This window comes from Chamaea fasciata, unplaced genomic scaffold (genome assembly GCF_029207755.1).
Source record: "Chamaea fasciata isolate MVZ Bird 193981 ecotype frontalis unplaced genomic scaffold, bChaFas1.0.hap1 SCAF_9, whole genome shotgun sequence".
Lineage (NCBI taxonomy): Eukaryota > Metazoa > Chordata > Aves > Passeriformes > Sylviidae > Chamaea > Chamaea fasciata.
The window spans coordinates 4172248-4193119 of NW_027094094.1; the positions used below are offsets into that span (position 1 = coordinate 4172248).

General features: G+C 46.2%; 2 protein-coding genes across 5 annotated transcripts; one reads left to right on the plus strand and one right to left on the minus strand.

The window, feature by feature from the left end:
- The first annotated feature begins 5 nt into the window (after positions 1 to 5).
- On the plus strand, positions 6 to 17191 carry IKZF5 (IKAROS family zinc finger 5). 4 transcript variants are annotated; one of them, XM_066190773.1, is made up of 6 exons: positions 6 to 65; positions 6684 to 6749; positions 7573 to 7659; positions 7980 to 8142; positions 8423 to 8605; positions 11969 to 17191. In XM_066190773.1, exons 4-6 carry the CDS (start codon positions 8010 to 8012, stop codon positions 12910 to 12912), a joined length of 1260 nt encoding a protein of 419 aa, XP_066046870.1. In that variant the 5' UTR covers positions 6 to 65; positions 6684 to 6749; positions 7573 to 7659; positions 7980 to 8009; the 3' UTR covers positions 12913 to 17191. The 4 variants fall into 4 exon arrangements, with proteins under 4 accessions (XP_066046870.1, XP_066046874.1, XP_066046873.1 ...); XM_066190777.1 differs by lacking the exon at positions 6 to 65 and adding an exon at positions 5466 to 5749; XM_066190776.1 differs by lacking the exon at positions 6 to 65 and adding an exon at positions 5912 to 6039.
- A 55-nt stretch (positions 17192 to 17246) lies between these two features.
- On the minus strand, positions 17247 to 20691 carry PSTK (phosphoseryl-tRNA kinase). Its single transcript, XM_066190784.1, has 6 exons — positions 20422 to 20691; positions 19968 to 20226; positions 19054 to 19252; positions 18579 to 18654; positions 18346 to 18439; positions 17247 to 17690 (listed from the first exon to the last, which is right to left on the minus strand). Exons 1-6 carry the CDS (start codon positions 20689 to 20691, stop codon positions 17503 to 17505), a joined length of 1086 nt encoding a protein of 361 aa, XP_066046881.1. The 3' UTR covers positions 17247 to 17502.
- Positions 20692 to 20872: the final 181 nt, after the last annotated feature.

Below are 20872 nucleotides of genomic sequence, written 5' to 3' on the forward strand. Positions count from 1 at the left end.
GGGCCGGGGGGAGGCACAACAAACATGGCGGCGGCGGGAGGCGGGAGCGGCGCGGGGCGGCGGCGGTGAGTGCTGCCTGTCCTCCCCTTCCCTCTTCTTTCCTCCCCTTCCGTCTCTTTCCCTCATCCTTTCCTTCCCTCCTTCTCCTTCTGGGGCCTCCCTGTGCCGTGACGGAGCCGGGCGGCGGGGACGGGGGGCAGCGCTCGAGGAGGGCCGCGCTGCCCCGCCGGCAACGGGGCTGGGTCAGCGGCGCAGCCCCGGGGCCGCTGCTTTGATCTGAAGCCGGGGGACGCAGAAATCACAGAATTACTGATATCGCAGGATCACTGTAGTCACAGAAGCGTGGAGTGGGTGAGGTTGTGAGGAATCAATCCGGTGCCACCTCCCTGCTCAGGAAGGGCCATCTCAGAACACATGGGGCAGGTCCTGGGATATCCCCGGTGAGGGAGACTCCACACCCTCTCTGGGCGCTCCGTTCCAGCGCTGTCACCCTCACAGTAAAGTTCTTCATGTTCAGGCGGAACTTGCTGTGCATCAGTCCCTGCCCGTTGCTCTGGTGCCGTTGCTGGGCCCCGGAGCAGAGCCTGGGCTCTGGGACAGACAGGGACGCCCAGGGACAGACAGGGACAGACAGGGACACCCGGGGACACCCAGGGACAGACAGGGACACCCGGGGACACCCAGGGACAGACAGGGACACCCGGGGACACCCAGGGCTGAGGGTCCCTCTCACTGGGGCTCCTCTCCCGGCTGAGCAGCCCCAGCTCCCTGAGCCTTTGCCGGGCACGGAGATGCTCCAGTCCCTTCAGCATCTTCGCTGCCCGTCGCTGGATCCTCTCCAGAAGCTCCGTCTCTCCCGTCCCGCGGAGCCCAGAACGGGACACGCGGGTTTCTGGCAGGTTTCCCGTGGCCGTGTCCCTTCCCACTCTCTCGGTGGGTGGAGGAGGAGGCGCGGGATCCACCGGGAGTGTTCGGGGTTGGTGACGGGTCACGGGCGGCCACCGACGCTGTGCTTCACTCCCCCTTCCCACGGGCAAATCTCCTTCAGGAGGACCGGGAAGGGCTTGGATGGAGTTGGGAATCCTTCCTGCTTTAATTTATTTGCTACGAAAAAGCTGGAAGAGAGAACACCCCCCTTTTTTCCCCTGGGTTCCTTAGAAGAATGTGGGATGCATACATCTGCTCACAGTGATTTTATTCTCTTACTGCATCCATGCCCTCATAGGTATTTTATTACCTTATTGTTGGGTTAACCGGAGCCGCAGGAGAAGAGCCTCATGCTATCATGGTCAGCAAATCTCGTTTATTTCAGGTAGCATACACACATTTATATCTTCTATAATCAGCTCATACATATTGCAAAAGTTAAGCTCAGGATTGGTGCTCAGACTAAAAGTCAGCTACGCCTCTTTCTACATTCCTTTGTGGTTACATTGTTTGAGTAAGTTTTAGTTTAACCATGCTTCTCCCTCTTATCTCTCAGCTACAATGTCTTGTTATCGTATAGCAGCTGTGCTCAAGGACATAGAAGCTTACTGCCTTGCTGGTTTTCATGAGAGTGCCTGTGTGCTCAGCAAAGCTCTCTCATGTCTGCGTGACCTTTTGCAGCTAGCCAGTTATCAATCACACTCTCCACACTTCCCCCGTTTTCTTTTACTGCTATCATTGTTATCTTAAAATTATCAAACATTGACAATACCATACGCTGCAAACATTGCAACACACAAGGCAAAACTAAAAGCAAAACAACAATTACAAGCAAAATCACAAGCACTACTTGTATCAAATGTTTTAACCAGCCTGTAATGTGCGCTGAAGTTGCATGAAAAGTTCACTCAGTCGGGGGTTGTTAACTTCTTTGAGACTTGCGTCTTCAATTCTGGAGACAACTTCCACTACATAAAGTGAGTCAGAAACTACATTAACAGGTTCTTGGAAGGTTTGAAAAGCCCATATAACTGCCAATAGTTCTAACGTCTGGAGATTGTCCTGTGGGCTTGCTGGAATCACATGATGATGCCACTGGCCTGCCTTGTTCCAAGTAGCTGCTGCTCGGCGAGAGCGCTTTCCTGCATCAGTAAAAACTGTAATTGCGTGTGGAATAGGTTGGTCTTCTCTCAAAGGTTTAGTAATTAATTGTCATTCTCCTAGCCAGTGCAATAATTTCGGTTTAAGAGGGCCTGTTGTAACAAAACTCGGTGCTTGTAGTAATGCCTCTGCCAATTCTGCGGAGTTAAGCAGAAACCAGTCCAGGGACGCTTTTTCCATAGGTAGATGTATCACACTAGGTTCCTTGCCACTTAGCTCTATTGTGCGTAATCGGCCTTTCATAATTAGCAAGGCAAGTTTTTCAATTTTTTGTGTAATTGTTTTTCTTTGTTGTAAGGGAGGGCTAATCCATTCCAGGACCCCCAAGTCCTCCATATTTCCTGGTCTCTCCCCCGTTTTCTTTTTCTGCGTAATGGCTCCTAGAAGGTGATCTTTGTTATTCCAAATAGTCAGTGAAACAGAAAGGGATGGATCGTATCTGGTGACAAAGCCATTGGCAACACACCACAAAATACTTTGAAGGGCACTGATTTGATCTGCAGAAAGTACAACCGGAGCACAGGGGTCCGTGCCTTTTAAGAGGGGGCGCAACGCTTCTAGAAGGGTGTTAGGAATGCCAACTACAGGCTTAAGCCATTGGAGGTCTCCCAATAGTTTTTGTGCTTCATGCAAAGTGGACGGTGGAGCCTGGATGGTCATTTTGGGCCTTGTAGATAAGTCTATGACAGGAAGAGTGATACCTCCTGAGGAGCCAAGGCATTTTGTTCCGCGCGGCTCATCAGATCGTGGTGGTATGCTCATAGTTAATTGCGGTAGAGGTATGAACTGGGCGATCCGTTGGCCTTTTGGAATGTTCACCGGTGGGAAAGGTGTATGAGCTATAACAAAAATCTCTCCTTCAGCATCAGCGTCGATAACTCCAGGTTCTACCAGTAGGCCCAAAACAGACCCAGACGATCGACCTAAAATGAGTCCTCCTGTGGGTTGTCCATTAATGAGAATAGGTCCAAAAATTCCGGTAGAAATCACATGTGGACTGCTGTTATATAGGGTAACTTTTACTGCTGCTGCTAGGTCCAATCCGAGGCTGCCGGAGGTTGCTGGCAAGAGTTGCCCATCGATGGTGTGGCTGGAACTATTTGTGTCCCGGCGCGGCCCAGTTTCGCGCTGGTCTTGGAGTTTCCCGATCCAGATCGGCAAGCGGTGCTGTTGTGGGTATTGGATCGGCACTTGCCGCACCATACGCCCGTGGCACTACATTCGCGGCGGATGTGTCCCGGCTTTCCGCAGCGAAAACACTTCATCCTCCCACCGGTATTGGGGCTTTGACGCGCTGTCGCCGCTTGGAGGGGTGCGAGGGCAGCTAAAACCTGAGTCTGAGCTGATACTGCTTGTTCTCTAAAAGCCTGAGCCTGCTGTTGTAACCCCTCACCTATCTTTTGCAGCGCTTCTACTACAAATACCTGAGTGCCGGAAGGCATGGCTGCCGCTTTATCTAACAAATCTTGGACATTCCAATTCCCAGGGGCTGAAGCTATGAGGGGAACGAGTGTTAGCATTCCCATTCTGCAAGATACATTGTTTAACTAGGGCATCTTGCATGTGCTCAGCAATGCCTGCTTTACTTAAAGCATCAATGATTTTGTCCACAAAGGGGCCAAGAGGCTCCTCTCTCCCCTGTTTTATCCCCATATAAAGAGGAACACCTCCTGGATCTCTAATTTTCTCCATAGCTCTTTTAGCTACCGCCATGGCCTCTCTCAATTTATCAGGACCTAGGGTAGCTTGAGCCTCTACTCTATGAAGCAGTCCTTGACCCATAAGCTCGTCAACGGTAATGCCGAGTAAGGGGTCTCCTTGGGGACGAGGGAGTGCGGCACTTGCAGCCGCCTCTTCCCTCCATCGGGCTTCAAACAGTAACCTTTGATGTGGGGTATAAATTAAACGAGAAAGACCTCTAACATCTGCGGGCAACAGGAAATTCGTATTAAAAAGGAATTCTAACATTTGTTTAGCGGGTTCGCTTGTGACCCCATAGCTCGCTACGGTAGATCGTAGTTGTGACAAAAGTTTCCAGTCTAAATTAGTAACCTCTGCCCGTTGCCCTCCCTGCGGGTTATTGTGAAAGATAACTGGGAGGGCGAGGGGGGACGACATCTGCTCCTGAGCTGCCGCGGCCAGATCCGTATCTCCCTCCCGCCAGCCCTGATTTGCCAGTGCTGCCCATACCTCCCGTCTTTCTCGTGCCATAGCCTCCGCGAGGTCCGATAAGGCTCCGGGGAACGGCTCCGTGGCAACAGGACAGGGAGGGGCATTCCTAGCCTCTGCATTCATGGGGGTGGGGGGTGAAGGCATTAGTGGAGCAGAGGGCTGTGGCGAGGGCTGAACGGTGGGTGTACTGGCCGGCTCTACAGAGTCAGATGACGGGAGGTCAACGGTTGCAAAGACCGGAGGGTTTGGAGCGGAAGGGTCATCCCCATAAGCCTTATTCCTAGCGTGCATTTCACGAGCATTATCGACTGCTTTCTTCTCTGCCTGACACATAAGCAATTCATTATGCACAGTTCTCCACAACTTGCTCATCTTTTTCGCTGGCTTATCATCATCTAACACTAATTCCCAAAGCTTATCCCCATACCTGCGCCATTCGGCTAATTCATGAACAGTATGGGGGTTAGCAAAAGAGCCATAAGATGTAGCATGGCTCAAAAGAGGGGGGAGCTCCTTATCTAAGTCAAGCCCCTTAAATCCCCGCTTTCTAAGAAAAGCGGTAAAGAGATCATACGCTGCTTGCCTTTCCATACTTACCGGTACCGTTGCAAACCCCCAGGCGTCGGCAGCGCGTAGCGGCAGGGCGCACCGATGTGACCACCCCGGGCGTAAATCCGCCGTCCAAAGGACCCGACCCCAATGCAGCTCTAAAGAGGGTAGGGGAGAAGCCCGTTCGGGCGCCAAATGTTGGGTTAACCGGAGCCGCAGGAGAAGAGCCTCATGCTATCATGGTCAGCAAATCTCGTTTATTTCAGGTAGCATACACACATTTATATCTTCTATAATCAGCTCATACATATTGCAAAAGTTAAGCTCAGGATTGGTGCTCAGACTAAAAGTCAGCTACGCCTCTTTCTACATTCCTTTGTGGTTACATTGTTTGAGTAAGTTTTAGTTTAACCATGCTTCTCCCTCTTATCTCTCAGCTACAATGTCTTGTTATCGTATAGCAGCTGTGCTCAAGGACATAGAAGCTTACTGCCTTGCTGGTTTTCATGAGAGTGCCTGTGTGCTCAGCAAAGCTCTCTCATGTCTGCGTGACCTTTTGCAGCTAGCCAGTTATCAATCACACTCTCCACACCTTATAATTACTGCAAGATTAGTTCTGGCTGTGTGTGAAGCTGCTGGGTGTGCTCTCTGAACTACTTTCTCTAGCAGCATTATTCCGGCAGAATATTTCATCCTGGCACGTTCTTTGACAGCAGACTTGGCTCACCTCGGTGCTGTGACCAGTGATCAGTGCCTGGGTAGGAAATGAGTATCCAGCGCTCTGCTCCTGGCTGTGTGAAGCTGGAGGAGGTGTGGTCGTGTCAGCAGAGCTCGGGTAACACCCGCGGTGATCAGCCCAGGAAACACGACCCGGGCTGCTCAGTTTCTGATCGTTGGAATTGCGTTTTCTGGGCTGCAGGAGTGCCACAGCAAGGATCAGGTGTGCGTCATCCTCTCCTGAGGAGGAGAGCTGCTGGCTGTGCGGCTCTGAAAAATGCCACATCAAATCACAGAAGTGTTTGATTGAGCATCCAGATGGGAGCTTTGGGGTCGTGCTTAAATTGTGGTGACTTCCCCACACTGGTGTAAAGGAAAGGATGAGTGTTTTCATGATAAAGCAATGAGGCAGAGAAAGGAAGTTTTGTGTAGTTGGTCCCTAATCTGTTTATGAAATTTTATGTCATTTTCTTTCAAAATTAAATGCTTTTTAAAAGCAATCAGTGCAATCAAGTAAGGCTGAGAATTGAGGTTGTTCAACCTGGAGTAGAGAAGGCTTTGGGGTGACCTAATTGTGGCCTTTCAGTACATGAAAGGACACAAAAGAAACATGGAGTAAGACAATTTACAAGAGCCTGGAGTGACAGGACAAGGGGAAATGGCTTTAAACTGACAGAGAACAGAATTAAGTGGGATATTAGGAAAAAATTCCTCCCTGTGAGGGTGGGCAGGCCCTGGCACAGGGTGCCCAGGGAAGCTGTGGCTGCCTCTGGATCCCTGGCAGTGCCCAAGGCCAGGATGGACACTGGGATTTGGAGCAGCCTGGGACAGTGGAAGGTGTCCCTGCCCCTAGCAGGGAGTGGCACTGGATGGGACTTAAGGTCCCTTCCAATCCAAACTATTCTGTGATTCTGTGAAATAAGTTTTAGTGCCTTACTCAAAGGCACACACAGATTCTCCTGTGATAACACAAACCTTTGATGTTGTTTTTAAATGGTTTAATTTTAAATTGTTATTTCTTATTATAATTCATGGGCAGTTGGCTTGGTCAGGACCCTGTGTTACATTGTTCTGTTTTTCTTTTCATTTCTTCAGTATTAGAGATGTCTTTAATATATAATATCCAATTATATCCTTATGTCTTTGTTTTATTGCAGGAGACACCAACAAATGAAACACAAATTAACTTAAGCCCACAGGAGGCTGGTGACACCTGGAAGAGGGTAGGTGGATAGACACATAAAGATGTGTTCCAAACTTACTTCATGGTGATAATCAATGCTGGGAGTTGAGCACACTCAGGTAACTTGTGAAAGAACATCCTCATCTGAACAAACATCTGTAAGTAGCTTTGGATACACCGGAGAAGATATTTAAATCTGGTCTGGAACTCTGAACTGGAGTTTCTGTTGGTCACTTAAGTATCTGTTAAAAATAAAGAATATTCTTACTGAAATGGTAGAATTGTAAATTATTTCTGGTTATAATCTGCAGAAATAATGTGACAGACTTGTTCTTCTCCTTTCAAATGCATCCCAAGCTCTGTCTTCCCAAATTCATTGTGAATTGAGACTTTATAGACATTTGGTATTTACCCTCCACAAAATAAGCCTGACTACTGATTTCTGGGGAATATTTTAATAATTTCAGTGCAAAATAATGGGCTAGATTAAGACTTTAACTCAAGGTAGGAAAGTAAAATTTTGGGAGAGCTGTGAAACAGTGCTTTGTCTAAGGCTTCTTTCCAGCTTTGCTAATCACCAGCTTTCACTTGTTTCCCAACACTGCAGTTCCTGTAACTGACTGACCCAAATCTGGGTTTTTTTGGAGCCAGATGTTTATTGGAAAACAGTCAGTGAGTCAGAAATGTCCTTCATGTGACATCCAGGAAGCAGAGGATGCAGTCTTTGAAAAAGACTCTAAAATTTAGAGCAGCAGAATGTTAGAGCCCTGTCATTCAAACAGAAATATTTTTCAGGTTTCTTTCTGTAACTCATGGGGGTTGGGAAGAGTAATGGACTCACATTTCCTTTTTATTCCTTCTAGGGAAAGTGGAGAAGCTGTGCTTTTTATCTGAGGTGTTGGGGTACATTTTGGAGCATGTTTGCTACTTAGCAGGGAACTAAAATTCAGGTATGATCTGTTTTTTTTTAAAGGCAGGTTGATTTTTATTACTACATATTTTTTAATTTTTAACTTTTATTTACTCTTTTATTATTATGTCATTTATCTGTTGCTGACAGCAATTTCCCCATACATTTTATTTGGTGATCTTTAATGATTTAAAAATTCAAAACCCAATATTCTTATGGCTGTCCATTTGTTCTTTGACTGATGCTGTGTGATTAAAGTAATTCTTCACTTAAAAAAATCCAACCCAAAACCTGACCTCGTTTTTAGGAATGCAGCCAAATTCAACGACACTTGTGTTCTGAAAACATTTTCCCTTCTAGGCACGAGAGGTTGTGAATGAAAGAGTCAATATGGGGGAAAAGAAGGCAGAACCATTGGATTTTGTGAAGGATTTTCAGGAATATCTGACCCAGCAGACTCACCATGTCAATATGATTTCTGGATCAGTTACTGGTGACAAGGAAGTGGAGACTCTCCAGGGAGGTGAGCTGATTCCAGTACCATAAATTTGATTTTTTTTTTTTTTTTTATTTTTTTATTTTTTTTTTTTTGAGAGTGACTTCAGTGTTCACAGTCCACTGGAAGCATTTCTGATAGTCATTTTCATGTCACAAAGGATGTGTATGTACCTTTGTTTTAATCAGGGCAGGTTTTTATAATTCTCTGTATTTAAAGAGCACAAAAGCTGTTTGGCGTTTGCTCGCAACGTGACAGATGGTGTCCCACAGATTGCTCATTAAAATCTGTGCTGCATTGTTCACAGCTGCCACAGAAGGTGATCAGAATGGACTGGATCATCCTTCTGTTGAAGTTTCACTGGATGAAAACTCAGGAATGTTGGTGGATGGGTTTGAAAGGACTTTTGATGGGAAGTTGAAGTGTCGGTACTGCAACTACGCCAGCAAAGGGACAGCACGGCTCATAGAGCACATCAGGATCCACACAGGTATAGGAAGGAGGTCCTGCTCTGCTTGCCTGGCAGCCCTGGGGATGTTTAACATTGGGATTTGCAATTTGCATGCCAGGAGTTGGCAAATTCAAGCAGTGTGAGAATTCTTAACAATAACTGGGCATTGGTGGGTTTTTATAGTCTATTTTTGTAAAGGTGTGCCATTACCTGGTTAAACTGTGCAATTTCTTACTGATATTTATTATTATAAGCAACTATATGGGACTAAAGTTTAGCATGAAAGCTTCAATGCCAATTAAAGGGCCCTAAAAATATTTCAGTTTTTCTGTGCTCATGAGAAAAGTGACAAATGTGCATGTTCCTACACAGAGATTTATAGGGCCTTTTCTTCCTCTGTTGTTTAGCCATGAAAATATTCCTGTTCTGCACAACATTCTAGATGTGGGAGTACAAAGCACAGTAATAAGAATAAAGTTATTGGTAGAATATTCAAATGTGAGGACATACCATCAAGTAAGTGACTGATATCAGTAGAGAAGACTGAAAAATTATCAGCTGTGGCTTGTTAAGGAGCATTTGCCACTGCTGGATGCATAAACCTGAAAAGCAAAACTCTCATAAAGGTTAGAGTATCTTAAACTGTTCTGAAAGCTCCAACTTCATGGCAAATGAGAGAAAACAAGAAAACAGGTGCTTGTGAAGTCTGTCAAGAGTATCACACCAATACAGAAGGCTTCAGGGTATTAAGCAGAGCAGAAAAAAAAATGTGTCCTACAAAGAATGAAAGTTTTTACAGGTTTCCAGTCTGGAATGGACTGTCCCAAATCTTCCAAGTGTCTCTTTTCAGTGGTCTTGGGTAGGTGGTGTTTTGGGGCTCAGCTGTTGTAACTGGGATGTAATTGTAGCCCTCCTGAGGTAGAGTTCGTCAGATTCTCACTTGGCTGGGATCCATTCCTTCCACATAGGAGTTCCCTGGGTGGATTTTGGAGAACATGGGGCTCCTTGCACTGGCCCTGCAATCTTGGCTTATTTCAACAGGGCATAATGGGGTAGGAAATGGCAATCAACCAGAAATCAGAGATTTCTGAGGTTCAGATTCTGAAAACCCGGTAAATTCTTCTCTTGTGTCTTCCAGAACAAGAAAAGAGTTATTTTGGTTTGGTTTTCCTGGTTTGGTTTGGTTTGTTTTTTCAGTCAAGGGAAGAAGATCCAAGGCCTGAGTGTTGTTTTGCTTGGAAGGCTGGCAGAGGGCCAGGAGATGGAATCCTTGTGCTGTGAAGGCTCAGATGAGTCAGCATTAAAATAGGGAAGTGGCAGCTGACTCACAGCCTCAGAGCAGTGTAAATAAACAGGTACAGCATCCTGGACATCTGCCAAAGGAGTTGTGACCCAGGCACGATCATGCAACCATTATTGTTATTATTATTAAGTGCAGCCTGCTGCAGGATTGGCTTCATGCTGATAATGAGTAGGAATGATGTGTTGTATTATGTGTGATGCAAAACTTTTATCTCTGTGTAACCAGTTTAGAATGAAATCAGATTGGCAAATTCGGTGTGAGTGCAGGGAGTTTGTCAATCTTCTCACACCATTTTGCCAAGTCTCCAGATTTTTACCCATCCTTATGTGTAAATATATGAGTACAGAGAGATGCTCATGGAGAAATCGTGGTTTTACTTGGTGCAAAGAAGGTACTTAGAGGTAGCACAAAAATTGATTTCTTCCCTCTTGGAGAGCCAGTGATGGAGGGAGAATGAAAGAAATCTATTTGGTATCCCAGACTGTGATTCCAAACTGTGGAATGCTCATCAGTCACATGACATGGATTTAGAAATTGAGCACACACTCTAGATAGGAAGATGATCTTTCATTTCAGCACCTGAACACACGTCAGATCCTTTAGGCACTTCTGACATTGCAGACCTGGATCCATAATTCCTAGATCAGTCTATCAAGGGAAAATCAGAAGTCATAAAGTGCTCTGTTATAAATTTAGCCTGTTATTATGTTACAAGGTTTTCTAAGCATTTTTTAAGAAATTAGTGTGAGTACCTCTAAATTTCATTTAATAGAAAAGCAAAATTCTGCATGTGCAAGGGAGATGATGGTCTCCCTGATCACCATCCCATCTCCCATCTGGAAGGGTACACAGCTCTCCAGGGAATACTGGCTTTTGTTTTCTCTTAGAACTCTTTAGCCACAGGATCCTTTCTCAAAGCTCAGTTCTTGAGTGGCTGCCTATGTGTGTGGGTTATTTAAGTGGTAGTTCCAGGATGTGTATGAGTAGGGATGTTAGGATACCCTCCCTCAATGTTTAAAGAGAGTTACCATGAAGAACAGTAACATTTTGGTGGGAGGGACATTCCTGTGTTCCCCTGTGCACTCCCTGCGTGAGGGAGAGGTTGGATCCAGTTAAGGGCACCACACAAACATCTCTGCATTCAGTCCTTGGCTTTGTTGCTGCCATTCCCAGGCAGGTTGTTGTGCTGATTCCACTCAGGATTTTTCCATGTGCTGATGATCTCTTGGGTGAGGCAGAGCTGTCCCAGTGTTCTCCACTTTCCCAGGACACCCAGCTGAGCTCGAGTCTGGCTGTGACTGAAGTTTGATGAGCAGCTCACAATGAGCCACTCTGTGTTCCACACAAACCCTTTTCCAGGCTCTCTGAGGTGCTATTCATGCCTTAAGTTTGAGCTTTCATGTTTCTCAGATTCTGTGCTGCCTAGGGCTGTTCTGAGCCTCCTATCAAGTGTTAGTCAGCTCTCTTCACAGAGCAGAGAAAACAAATCATTTCCCAGATGGAGACCAAGGACGACAGTTCCAGGTTTTCATGCCCAAAAGCATAAAAAATGAAGAGAGAAAACAAGAAAGATGTGACGTCATAATCTGAAGCTGTAATTGGACAATTAAACCCCAATATGCAAATGGAACAAAACTTTAAAAAGTGTGAGATCTTGTGACCAGGTCCATTTTGTGACCATTTTAAGTCCACCTTGGGTGTATCCCTAGCCTGGCTCTTGTCCTGCCCAAGGTGTGCCCTTAAAGGCCTTTTGTGGGCCTGATATTTCCTTTCTCAAAAGAGTCTTTCTCGAGGTGGTGTTTTGTTGGTTTTCTGTCTGGGAATCGAACCTGGGTCGCGGCGGTGAGAGCTCCAAATCTTAACTTTTGAGAAAGGAGAGTTGTTTGCCAAGATTGTTTCGAGAAGAAACTTTATTGAGAAATTTTTTCTTGGGAAAAAGTTAGCAGCTGCTAGCAGGCTAAAAATCTTTCAGTCTCAGAAATGTCAGGCCCACAGCCTTTCGATAAATACCTGCTTTAATTTCTTAGCTCTGTCCAGTCACTGCTCCAGGTCAGCCTTCCCCAGGCATCACTCTGGGCTAACGTGTTGTGGTTTTCCAGGGGAGAAGCCGCACAGGTGCCACCTGTGTCCCTTTGCCTCGGCCTACGAGCGTCACCTGGAGGCCCACATGCGCTCGCACACCGGGGAGAAGCCCTACAAGTGTGAGCTGTGCTCCTTCCGCTGCAGTGACCGCAGCAACCTGTCCCACCACCGCCGCCGCAAGCACAAGATGGTGCCCATCAAGGGCACCAGGTCTTCCCTCAGCAGCAAGAAGATGTGGGGGGTCCTGCAGAAGAAGACCAGCAATTTGGGCTACAGCAGAAGAGCGTTAATTAATCTGAGCCCGCCTTCCATGGTGGTGCAGAAGCCAGACTACCTTAATGACTTCACCCATGAAATCCCCAATATCCAGACTGAGGCGTACGAGAGCATGGCAAAAACGACTCAGAGCGGTGGCTTGCCCAGGGATCCACAAGACCTCATGGTGGATAATCCTTTGAACCAGCTCTCCACGTTAGCAGGACAGTTGTCCAGCTTGCCACCTGAAAACCAAAATCCAGCCTCTCCTGACGTCGTTTCCTGTCAAGACGAAAAGCCTTTCATGATACAGCAGCCTGCTGCACCTGCAGTAGTTTCGGCTGTGTCAGCAAATATCCCTCAGAATTCCTCTCCAACCAGCCCTGACTCCCGGCCCACACACAACCAGAGGAACTATAGTCCCGTGGCAGGGCCCAGCAGTGACCGCAGTGCCCACACCAGCACGCCCAGCATCAGCAACAGCCAGCCCAGCACCCCAGCTCCGACCCTGCCCGTGCAGGACCCTCAGCTCCTGCACCACTGCCCACACTGTGACATGTACTTCGCGGACAATATCCTTTACACCATCCACATGGGCTGCCACGGATTTGAAAACCCTTTCCAGTGTAACATTTGTGGGTGTAAGTGTAAAAACAAGTACGACTTCGCTTGCCACTTTGCCAGAGGCCAACATAATCAACATTGACTGAGAACATGCTTTTGTTTAGTTTTTTAACATATTACAGTCTATTTTTCATACTTGCTGATGGAAAGCTTGCACATTCCCATAAGGAATCTTCATGTTAATCAATTCCACAAAGGAGGCAAATTGATTTCTGTGTTCTTGTAAAACTTGCCAGGGAAATCTCGTATGAGATTCAGTTGCTGTTTCAAATGTAGCCTTTCAAAAAAAGCCAAGAGTGCTGTAAGGGTTGGAATGCATTTACATGCTGTGGTTGCTAAATTTAAGTTGCTTGCACTTAATCCCAATAAACATTCTGCAAGTGGAGAAGCAGAGCGTGTGTCCTGAGCCATAGGATGTAATTCCCAGATGGTTTACTAGGCAAGACAAGATATACTATCCATAAAACATGAAAGGTCAATGCCATGACACGTCATGTAGAGACAGGAATGGCTTCATGGTGACACAGAGCAGGATTAGATGAGATATTTGGAAGGAATTATTCCCTGGGAGGGTGGGCAGGCCGTGGCACAGGGTGCCCAGAGAAGCTGTGGCTGCCCCTGGATCCCTGGCAGTGCCCATGGCCAGGTTTGACAGAGCTTGGAGCACCCTGACATAGTGGAAAGTGTCCCTCCTTTAAGGCCCCTTCCAACCTCAACCATTTAATGATTTTGGAGAAATCCTTAAAAACCTGGCTACTCAAGCAAAAAGAAGCAGTTTTCACATATAATTCAATCTGATGTAAAAGTTGCTTTAATCTGATGAAGGTCAATAATAAGTTTTTGTTTAGTATAGTCTAAACTCTTCATGCTAGGACTTCAACACTAATTTAACTATTAGCACAAAACTAGGAGATAACAGGTTTTTGTGAATAAAACTATGGTAGGATAAAAAAACAAGCTAAAAGCCTGTCATTCATGAGTTACAGAAACAAAAAAGTAAGATACCTTATTTTACCTACACTCTACAAAATTTTACATGTCATTGTTTTTCAGAGGAGGCAATTTTTAGAGACATAACGAAGAGCCTGTAGAACTAATATATATTCTGTGAGATTTCTAGCTGCCTTAAACTGAGTTGTACAGATATGTAAAATTTGCACAATTGGACTTCTGTCCTGCTGATAGAAGTTCTCATAGAAACAAACAAGAAGTTTACAAATTAAAACTCCTTTGTTCAGTTTTATGTTGGGCCAGGCTACAATTAAGAGGTTGCCTGTATTTTTGAGAGTTGTATAAAGCAGTTTATTGTAAATTTCAGCTGACTCGGAGGCCTGGTTTGTCACCTCTCCCAGATTTGATGTCCTTTGGGTGTGCTGGGAATAAGGGGAAGGACCTCTGGCTTTTTGCTGGGCTCCATGCAGGATGCAGAGGAAAAGTGGCTGACTCTACTGAAGTTGTTTTTAGGAATTGTAGATGGCAAATGGTAACTGAAGTTATTTTATTTCATAGTGTACACTCATCTTTAGAAGCCCTCAGGCTAAAGGACAGGCACTTTAACATAAACTTGAATAAAACATTTAATTAAAATGAATAATAACTTTATGTGCTAGATAAGAATTTGAGACATTTAAAAATAAAGGAAGAACTGTTACTTTTCCCATATTTAGACATGCACTTTTACCTTGGTTTGTCCTACTCGAGACAAAGCTTTCCTTATATATTCCCCTTTTCCTATCAGCAAACCATGTTTAGTTAAAAGGAAGGGGATTTTAATTATGTTCCACAAGTGGGAGGTTGGAATCTGAATAGCAAATGTTTGACTTATTCAAATTTGTATTGTTATGGGAGCTAAAACTTCCTGAAACCAATGGAAAAACTTACAGTGACCAGGGTGAGATCAATGCAGGAAAACCACCTGTGTAAGAATTTTAGCTGTAGAAGGAATTTTGACTTTAATTAAATAGAAATTTGAATACCAGACATGTTTGTGTCTACCTGACTGACCTACTGTTGAATTTCTATGCTTGAGGAACTGGGTTCTTGGCTGTGCAGTCTTGTAGTAATGAGGTCAGAAATCTGCCCCTGAAGTGGTTCCAGTGTATTGAAGATGAACAATAACACTGTCACTCCTAAAAATTGTTTTGTTTTCAGGCCTGGTTCAGAATTCGTTTTGCTGGATTTGTAAGACAATGTAATTTCCATTTTTCCTTGTGACACTCTGTAATTCCAAAATATTTCATTGTTGCTTTATACTTTTCCGATTTATTTTAGAAGTAAAACTGCAAGTCTGTGTGTGTAAACATCCTTTATTTTAAGGAGTAAAAGCTGATTGAACTGGATTCCAGTTAGAAGTTACTGCTCCTGGACAGGTTTTGGAATCAAGTTTTTTTCCAGTCAAAGAGGGCAGAAATGGTGGCTCTCTTTGGATCACACATCGAACAAGTCTGCAATTTATATTTGGCTCAAATATAGTGTCTCAAATAAGAGACATTCCTCTTGAAGACTTTACAATTAGCAACTTACGGAAGTGGTTTTCCTTGCCTTTTTGATAGATGATGCAATCTCCCATTCCTATGCTCAGGCATTTCCAAGGACACTTGTGGGATGGTGGTGCTGCAGGGAGCACCTTCACAGTGCTGAGTGATCACAGCAGCCAGGTTCTCCTTGGTTTGTGGCTTTTTCCTTCCTGGTGTCGTAGGGACAGTAATTTCCATGTGCACAGATGTGGTTCCTGTCCCACGCAGGCTTCTGTTGGCAGTGGTGACATTGGTAGAGGCTTTTTAAAGAAATGACTCCTGAACCACGATGGCCTTGAACAAAACTAAGGATAGGTCACTAGCGGAGGAGTTGGGAGCAAGAGGGAGCCTGCAGGATCTCATGGGAAAGGGACCCTTGTTTAGGAGGAGATCCTATTGTGGGGAATGTATGTTCTTAATAACAAAACTCAGTATGAAAAAAAATCTGTCCCCAAGCCTTGCAGGTCTTTTTTTGGAAGGATTTTCCTGCTGCTGCTTGGATGCCTTTGGTTCTGCTCTTGAGGAACTAAGGCAAAGATTAGGTGGGACAACTGGGAACGTGTGAGAAATGAAAAAAACCTCTTTCCCCTGTTTCCTTGGGCAAACTCCTCATTGCAGGTGGGTGCTGGGGCAGCAGCAGCAGCAGCTTTGGTGCTCATCCCTTGGCTCTGCACCAGATCACTGGGGTGGATCCCTGTGTCCTTCCCAGGACTGGGATTGTTCCTGTTCCATGACCACACTCTGTTCAGTTGTGCCTAACCATGCCCTGACATAATTGTCCCTTTCTGTCAGCTGAGGAGCTTTGGAAGGTGTGTTTTCCTATTTTTCAGAATTTATACATTCTACTGACTGTAATTTAAAGACCAGAGTTGGTACTGGCAAATTCTTTCCGAGTGTGATCCCTTGCACAAGCGGGCCTTACCCACAGTCAGTGAGGGAGACTTGTCCAGGATTCTGGGACTGAATCCTTATTAAAAGAATTTTTCATATTGAGTCCTCTATGTGCTACATTGCACTTACTTTTTTTTTTTTTTTTTAAACCCAAATCATTATATTATAATGAGTGATTAGCATTTTGACTGTTATTAATGGAGGTTTGGGAAGCAGATAGAATTTTCCCATAACTTGGTTCTTCTAAGTTGTTGCAAAACATGAACTTTATGGGGGTTTTGTTTTTATTGTCATGGCTTATTTTGTAGCTTTGTGGACACTTCTAACATACAGCATTTATAGCACTCTTAATACACATTTACTGAATATTCCAATGAACATTTGAATATTTGAAAGGAGGCAATAGGAAAATAGTTGTTTTTTCACAGACACATGTTTAGATGAAGAGGATTTAGACATTAAATGTTGATTGGCATTTTAATATAAAACCCAGTGCTGGGAGACACTTTCCAGCAGTGTTTTCCTGCCAAATAATCTGTTACTGTTTCTTTTGTCCCAGGATGTTTTGGGGGTTTGCTTTTTGTTTCTTTTTGACGAAGGGAATGTAATTTAGAAGTCTTCACTGGCAAGTTTTCTACTAATTTTAAGCTTCTTTGAAAATCTACAGCAAATGGATGTTCTGCTGCAGGAAATCTCACTCCTGCTAAAGCATTTTTCATTGAGCAATCTCTGTGTATGTGCTTCTAAGTACCTACTTTGTTAATAATATGTATTTCAGTGTAAAGAGCAGATTTTATGCAAAAATGAAACCTGTTAGAGTTGTAAAATAAATTTTAATGTTAGTGAACGTTTTTGAGATGACAAGGTTAACTCTGAAATAACTCTTATCTTGTGTAGTTCATGTTGTGAAGCTTTGCTTTTGTAAGATATGAATAAAATAACACTTTCTAATTAGGCCTCATGTCAATTCTTAATTGCACATCCTTCCATGGGTGGAGCTTGTGCTTTCCCAAGTGCTCCTCATGGGTTAATTCTTTCTCATTCTGTGGAATTCAAATCTCAGGATGGTTTCTCTTGGTTTAATCTCCACTGCCAAGAACAGCTTGGTTAGATTTGATTAAACTGTTTCTCTTCCATATTAAGGGGGAGAGGAGGCACAGGGGCTCCAGAGAAGGGAGCTGCACCTCAGATCTCTCAGCAGCAGTGCTCTGAGTACTGCATTTGAATCATTTAGGACTCCTAAACACCCAACCTTCTCTATGTCATTATTTTAAAATATATTTATTTACTACATTTGTCGCCTCTTGTTGGAATGAAGAAATAACACTTGTAGCAGGGTCAGAATATTGCGTTTTCAAAGTCTTGCCTTGCCTCAAGTCTTCCAAAAATTCTGCTTTCAGTTTGTTGAGTTCTTCTGCCAGGCTCTTCATCTCCCTTGGGAGAATATTTTTACCTAAAAGAAAATTGAAGCTGAACTTTTAATTTCATGCTTACAGAAAAAAAATCACGGAACTACAGAATAGCCTGAGTTGGAAGGGACCCACAAGGATCATCCAGTGCAGCTCCTGTCCCTGCACAGACACCCCAACAATCCCACCCTGGGAGCGTTGTCCCCAAACTCCTGGAGGTCTGGCAGCCTCGGGGCTGTGCCAGCACCCTCTGGAGAAGAACCTTTCCCGGATATCCAACTTAAACCTTCCCTGATCCAGCTCCAGCCATTCCCTCCTGTCCCTGGTCACAGAGAGAAGCCTGAACACAGGCACAGAGCTGAGCTTTTCAGTTGAGGACACTGAGCTGCTCATATAAATCTTAGGAGCCAATCAGTGCAGACTGCAAAGCCCCTGTCCTTATTGACATGTGTCCCAAAACAGTATTAAAATCCTCTAAAATGCCGCCCTGGGCTTTATTAAAGCTGCATTTAAGACAGTTAATAAATATTATATTGGATTTTAAATCTACAAACCTCTACAAATAACACTGACCAGGGTTGTGAAGGTGTTGCCTCAGGCACACCTGCTGGGATAGGGACAGGATTCCTGAGGGAATTTCAGGGACTGTTTTTATTGCCAGTTAGCACCCAGGACACGTAGGAGAGGGAGAAGAGGTACCTTTGGCATCCTGCATGGCCTGAGAGATGACTCTCCTGCACCCCTGGTCAGCCTGATGGACAGCACTGGCTGCACAGATGGCTCGAGCTGCCTCCTGCCCAGGGCCACCAGGGAGGAACAAAACAAGCAAACACTTAGAATTTATTTGACTTTTGAAGTGCTACTTAAAAACAAGAGGTGAGCAGCACCTCAGGCAGCCCCCAAAGCTGTGCCCTGGAGCCCAGCAGTGCTACCTTCTGTTTTGTGTCCTCCTCGTTTGGCCTCTCTGGATTTTCCAAAGCAGTGGCCAGCAAGTTCATGATCTGCTCACTAAGAAAACAAACAACAGAGTAAACCATGGCAATCAAACATACACTTTTTTTTTCCCCCTAATGATGTCACAGAAAAAAAACCCCACACCAAGTTTTCAGTTAAATTTTTAAGGCAATCAGTGAAATAATCTGAAACAACTCAAATTATTTCCAGCTTTAGCTGGAAATATTTACACAGATTTTCAGTGACAGGGAAGGAATGCTGTGAGTTGTGAGGTTAAAACTCTGCAGAGGATGGTGGCTGTGAGCTCCCAACAAGCCTGGACTCTGTGTAACTGCCTGGCTTCCAAAAATTACCACTGGGAATATTTTTTACACATTGTGTAGATACAATAAGAAGCTTCTATCACTGAAAATAGCACTTAGGGAAAACTCTAGGATCAATCCAGTAACATACTTGTCCTCTGAGATGCAATCAGAACTGCTCAGAATGAGGCTGTGCTGCTCCCAAGTGTTTTTCCTGAGATCTGGCATTTCTATTTTCTTTGCCATTAACTGTATTGTCTGCTCAGGCACAGGATCACTTCTGAGGCGATTCCTCTTCAGGCAGCATTCCAGTGGACACTCTAAAAATAACTGGCAGAAGCCCAAGGAATCTAAAAAGAACAGAACCAGATTATTTTATCTTTAAACAGTTCAAGGAACAATTTCTGAGAGCAACATGCAGGAGAAAGGCTCTACATGAATGAGGAGCTTCTGCACTGGTTCTGAGCCTGACATGAAAACAAATCTAGACAGGGAACATAATTTTACCTTCAAGGCTGCACAAGTCATGTCTGAGATCAACACACTGAACCATGGAATGGTTTGGATTGGGAGGGACCTTAAAGCCCATCTCATTCCACCCCTGCCATGGCAGGGACACCTTCCACTGTCCCAGGCTGCTCCAAGCCCCAGTGTCCAACCTGGCCTTGGACAATTCCAGGGATCCAGGGGCAGCCACAGCTTCTCTGGGCACCCAGTGCCAGGGCCTGCCCACCCTCCCAGGGAACAATTCCTGCCCTGCCCTCTGTCACCATGAAGCCATTTCTCCTGCCCTGTCATTCCATGCCCTTGTCCAAAGTCCCTCTCCAGCTCTCTTGGAGCCTCCTTATGTACTGGAAGGTTCTTTAGGCTGCTCTAGGAAGCGGTTTACACGACCTGCCAATTTATAACGAGACAGTAACAAAGTTACAATGATTGCTACTCTATTACAGGTATCCAGCAATCAGAATGACCAACATTCCAAGGGAAAGAGCCTTGAAAGAAGGCAGCTGAAGCGCACTGAATTTCCTACAAACACCCTCATGCCGAAGATCAAGGAATAATTACATTTGCGGGCCAGCTGGTACACCTCGTAGCGCATGCTCTGGTAATAGAAGTTGTCATCCAGCAGGAGGAGGAGCGGCCCGGAGGCGGCTCCGGCGTCACCCTCCGCGGCGGGCAGCAGCCCCTCCCGCCGGCAGCAGCCCAGGAAGCGCTCCCAGCTCGGCTGCGCGGGGCCGGGCAGCGGCGCGCCGGTGAGCAGCGCCCGCAGGAATCCCTCCAGGCACTGCAGCAGCTCTCGGCGGCTCTGCTTCCAGCCGGGCAGCTGTGGAGAAAGAAAGGCGAGAGATCACGGCTCCGCATCGCCGCTGCCGAGCGGCCCCGCCGTGAGGGGACCGGCCCCGCCGTGAGAGGACCCGGCCCCGCCCCGCGGCCGCGTCCCGTTGCCGGGCAACTGCGGCCGCACCCAGTGACGTAACCCAGGGGCGCCCGACCGGCCAATGAGTGCAGCCGCACTGACCAATGGGGGCGGCTCGTGCGGGCCCGCCCCCGGCGCGCGCGGCAGGAAGGCCTCCGGCGGGATGAGCTCGTCGTAGGTGAGCAGCGCGCAGGCCCAGCCCGGGTTCTGCGGCAGGCGGCGGCTCAGGGCGCGGGCCAGGGTGGACTTGCCGGCCGCGGGCAGCCCGCACAGCAGGCACAGCCCCACCCGGGCGCCGCCGCCGCCTCCCCGCCGCTGCTGCTTCGCCGCCAGCGCTGCCGCTCCCGCCGCTTCCGCCAGCGCTGTGCGCATGCGCCGGGCCAGCTCCGCGGGGCGCCCCCTGGCGGGCTCGGCGCAAACGCCACAGCCAGGAACGGCCCCTCTTGGGTCTGGGTTTGCCCATTTTTTACTCAGGTTTGGTTTTACCCATTTTTTACCCGGGTCTGTTTTTTCCCATTTTATACCGGGTTCTGGTACCAAAATAAGCTCGAGA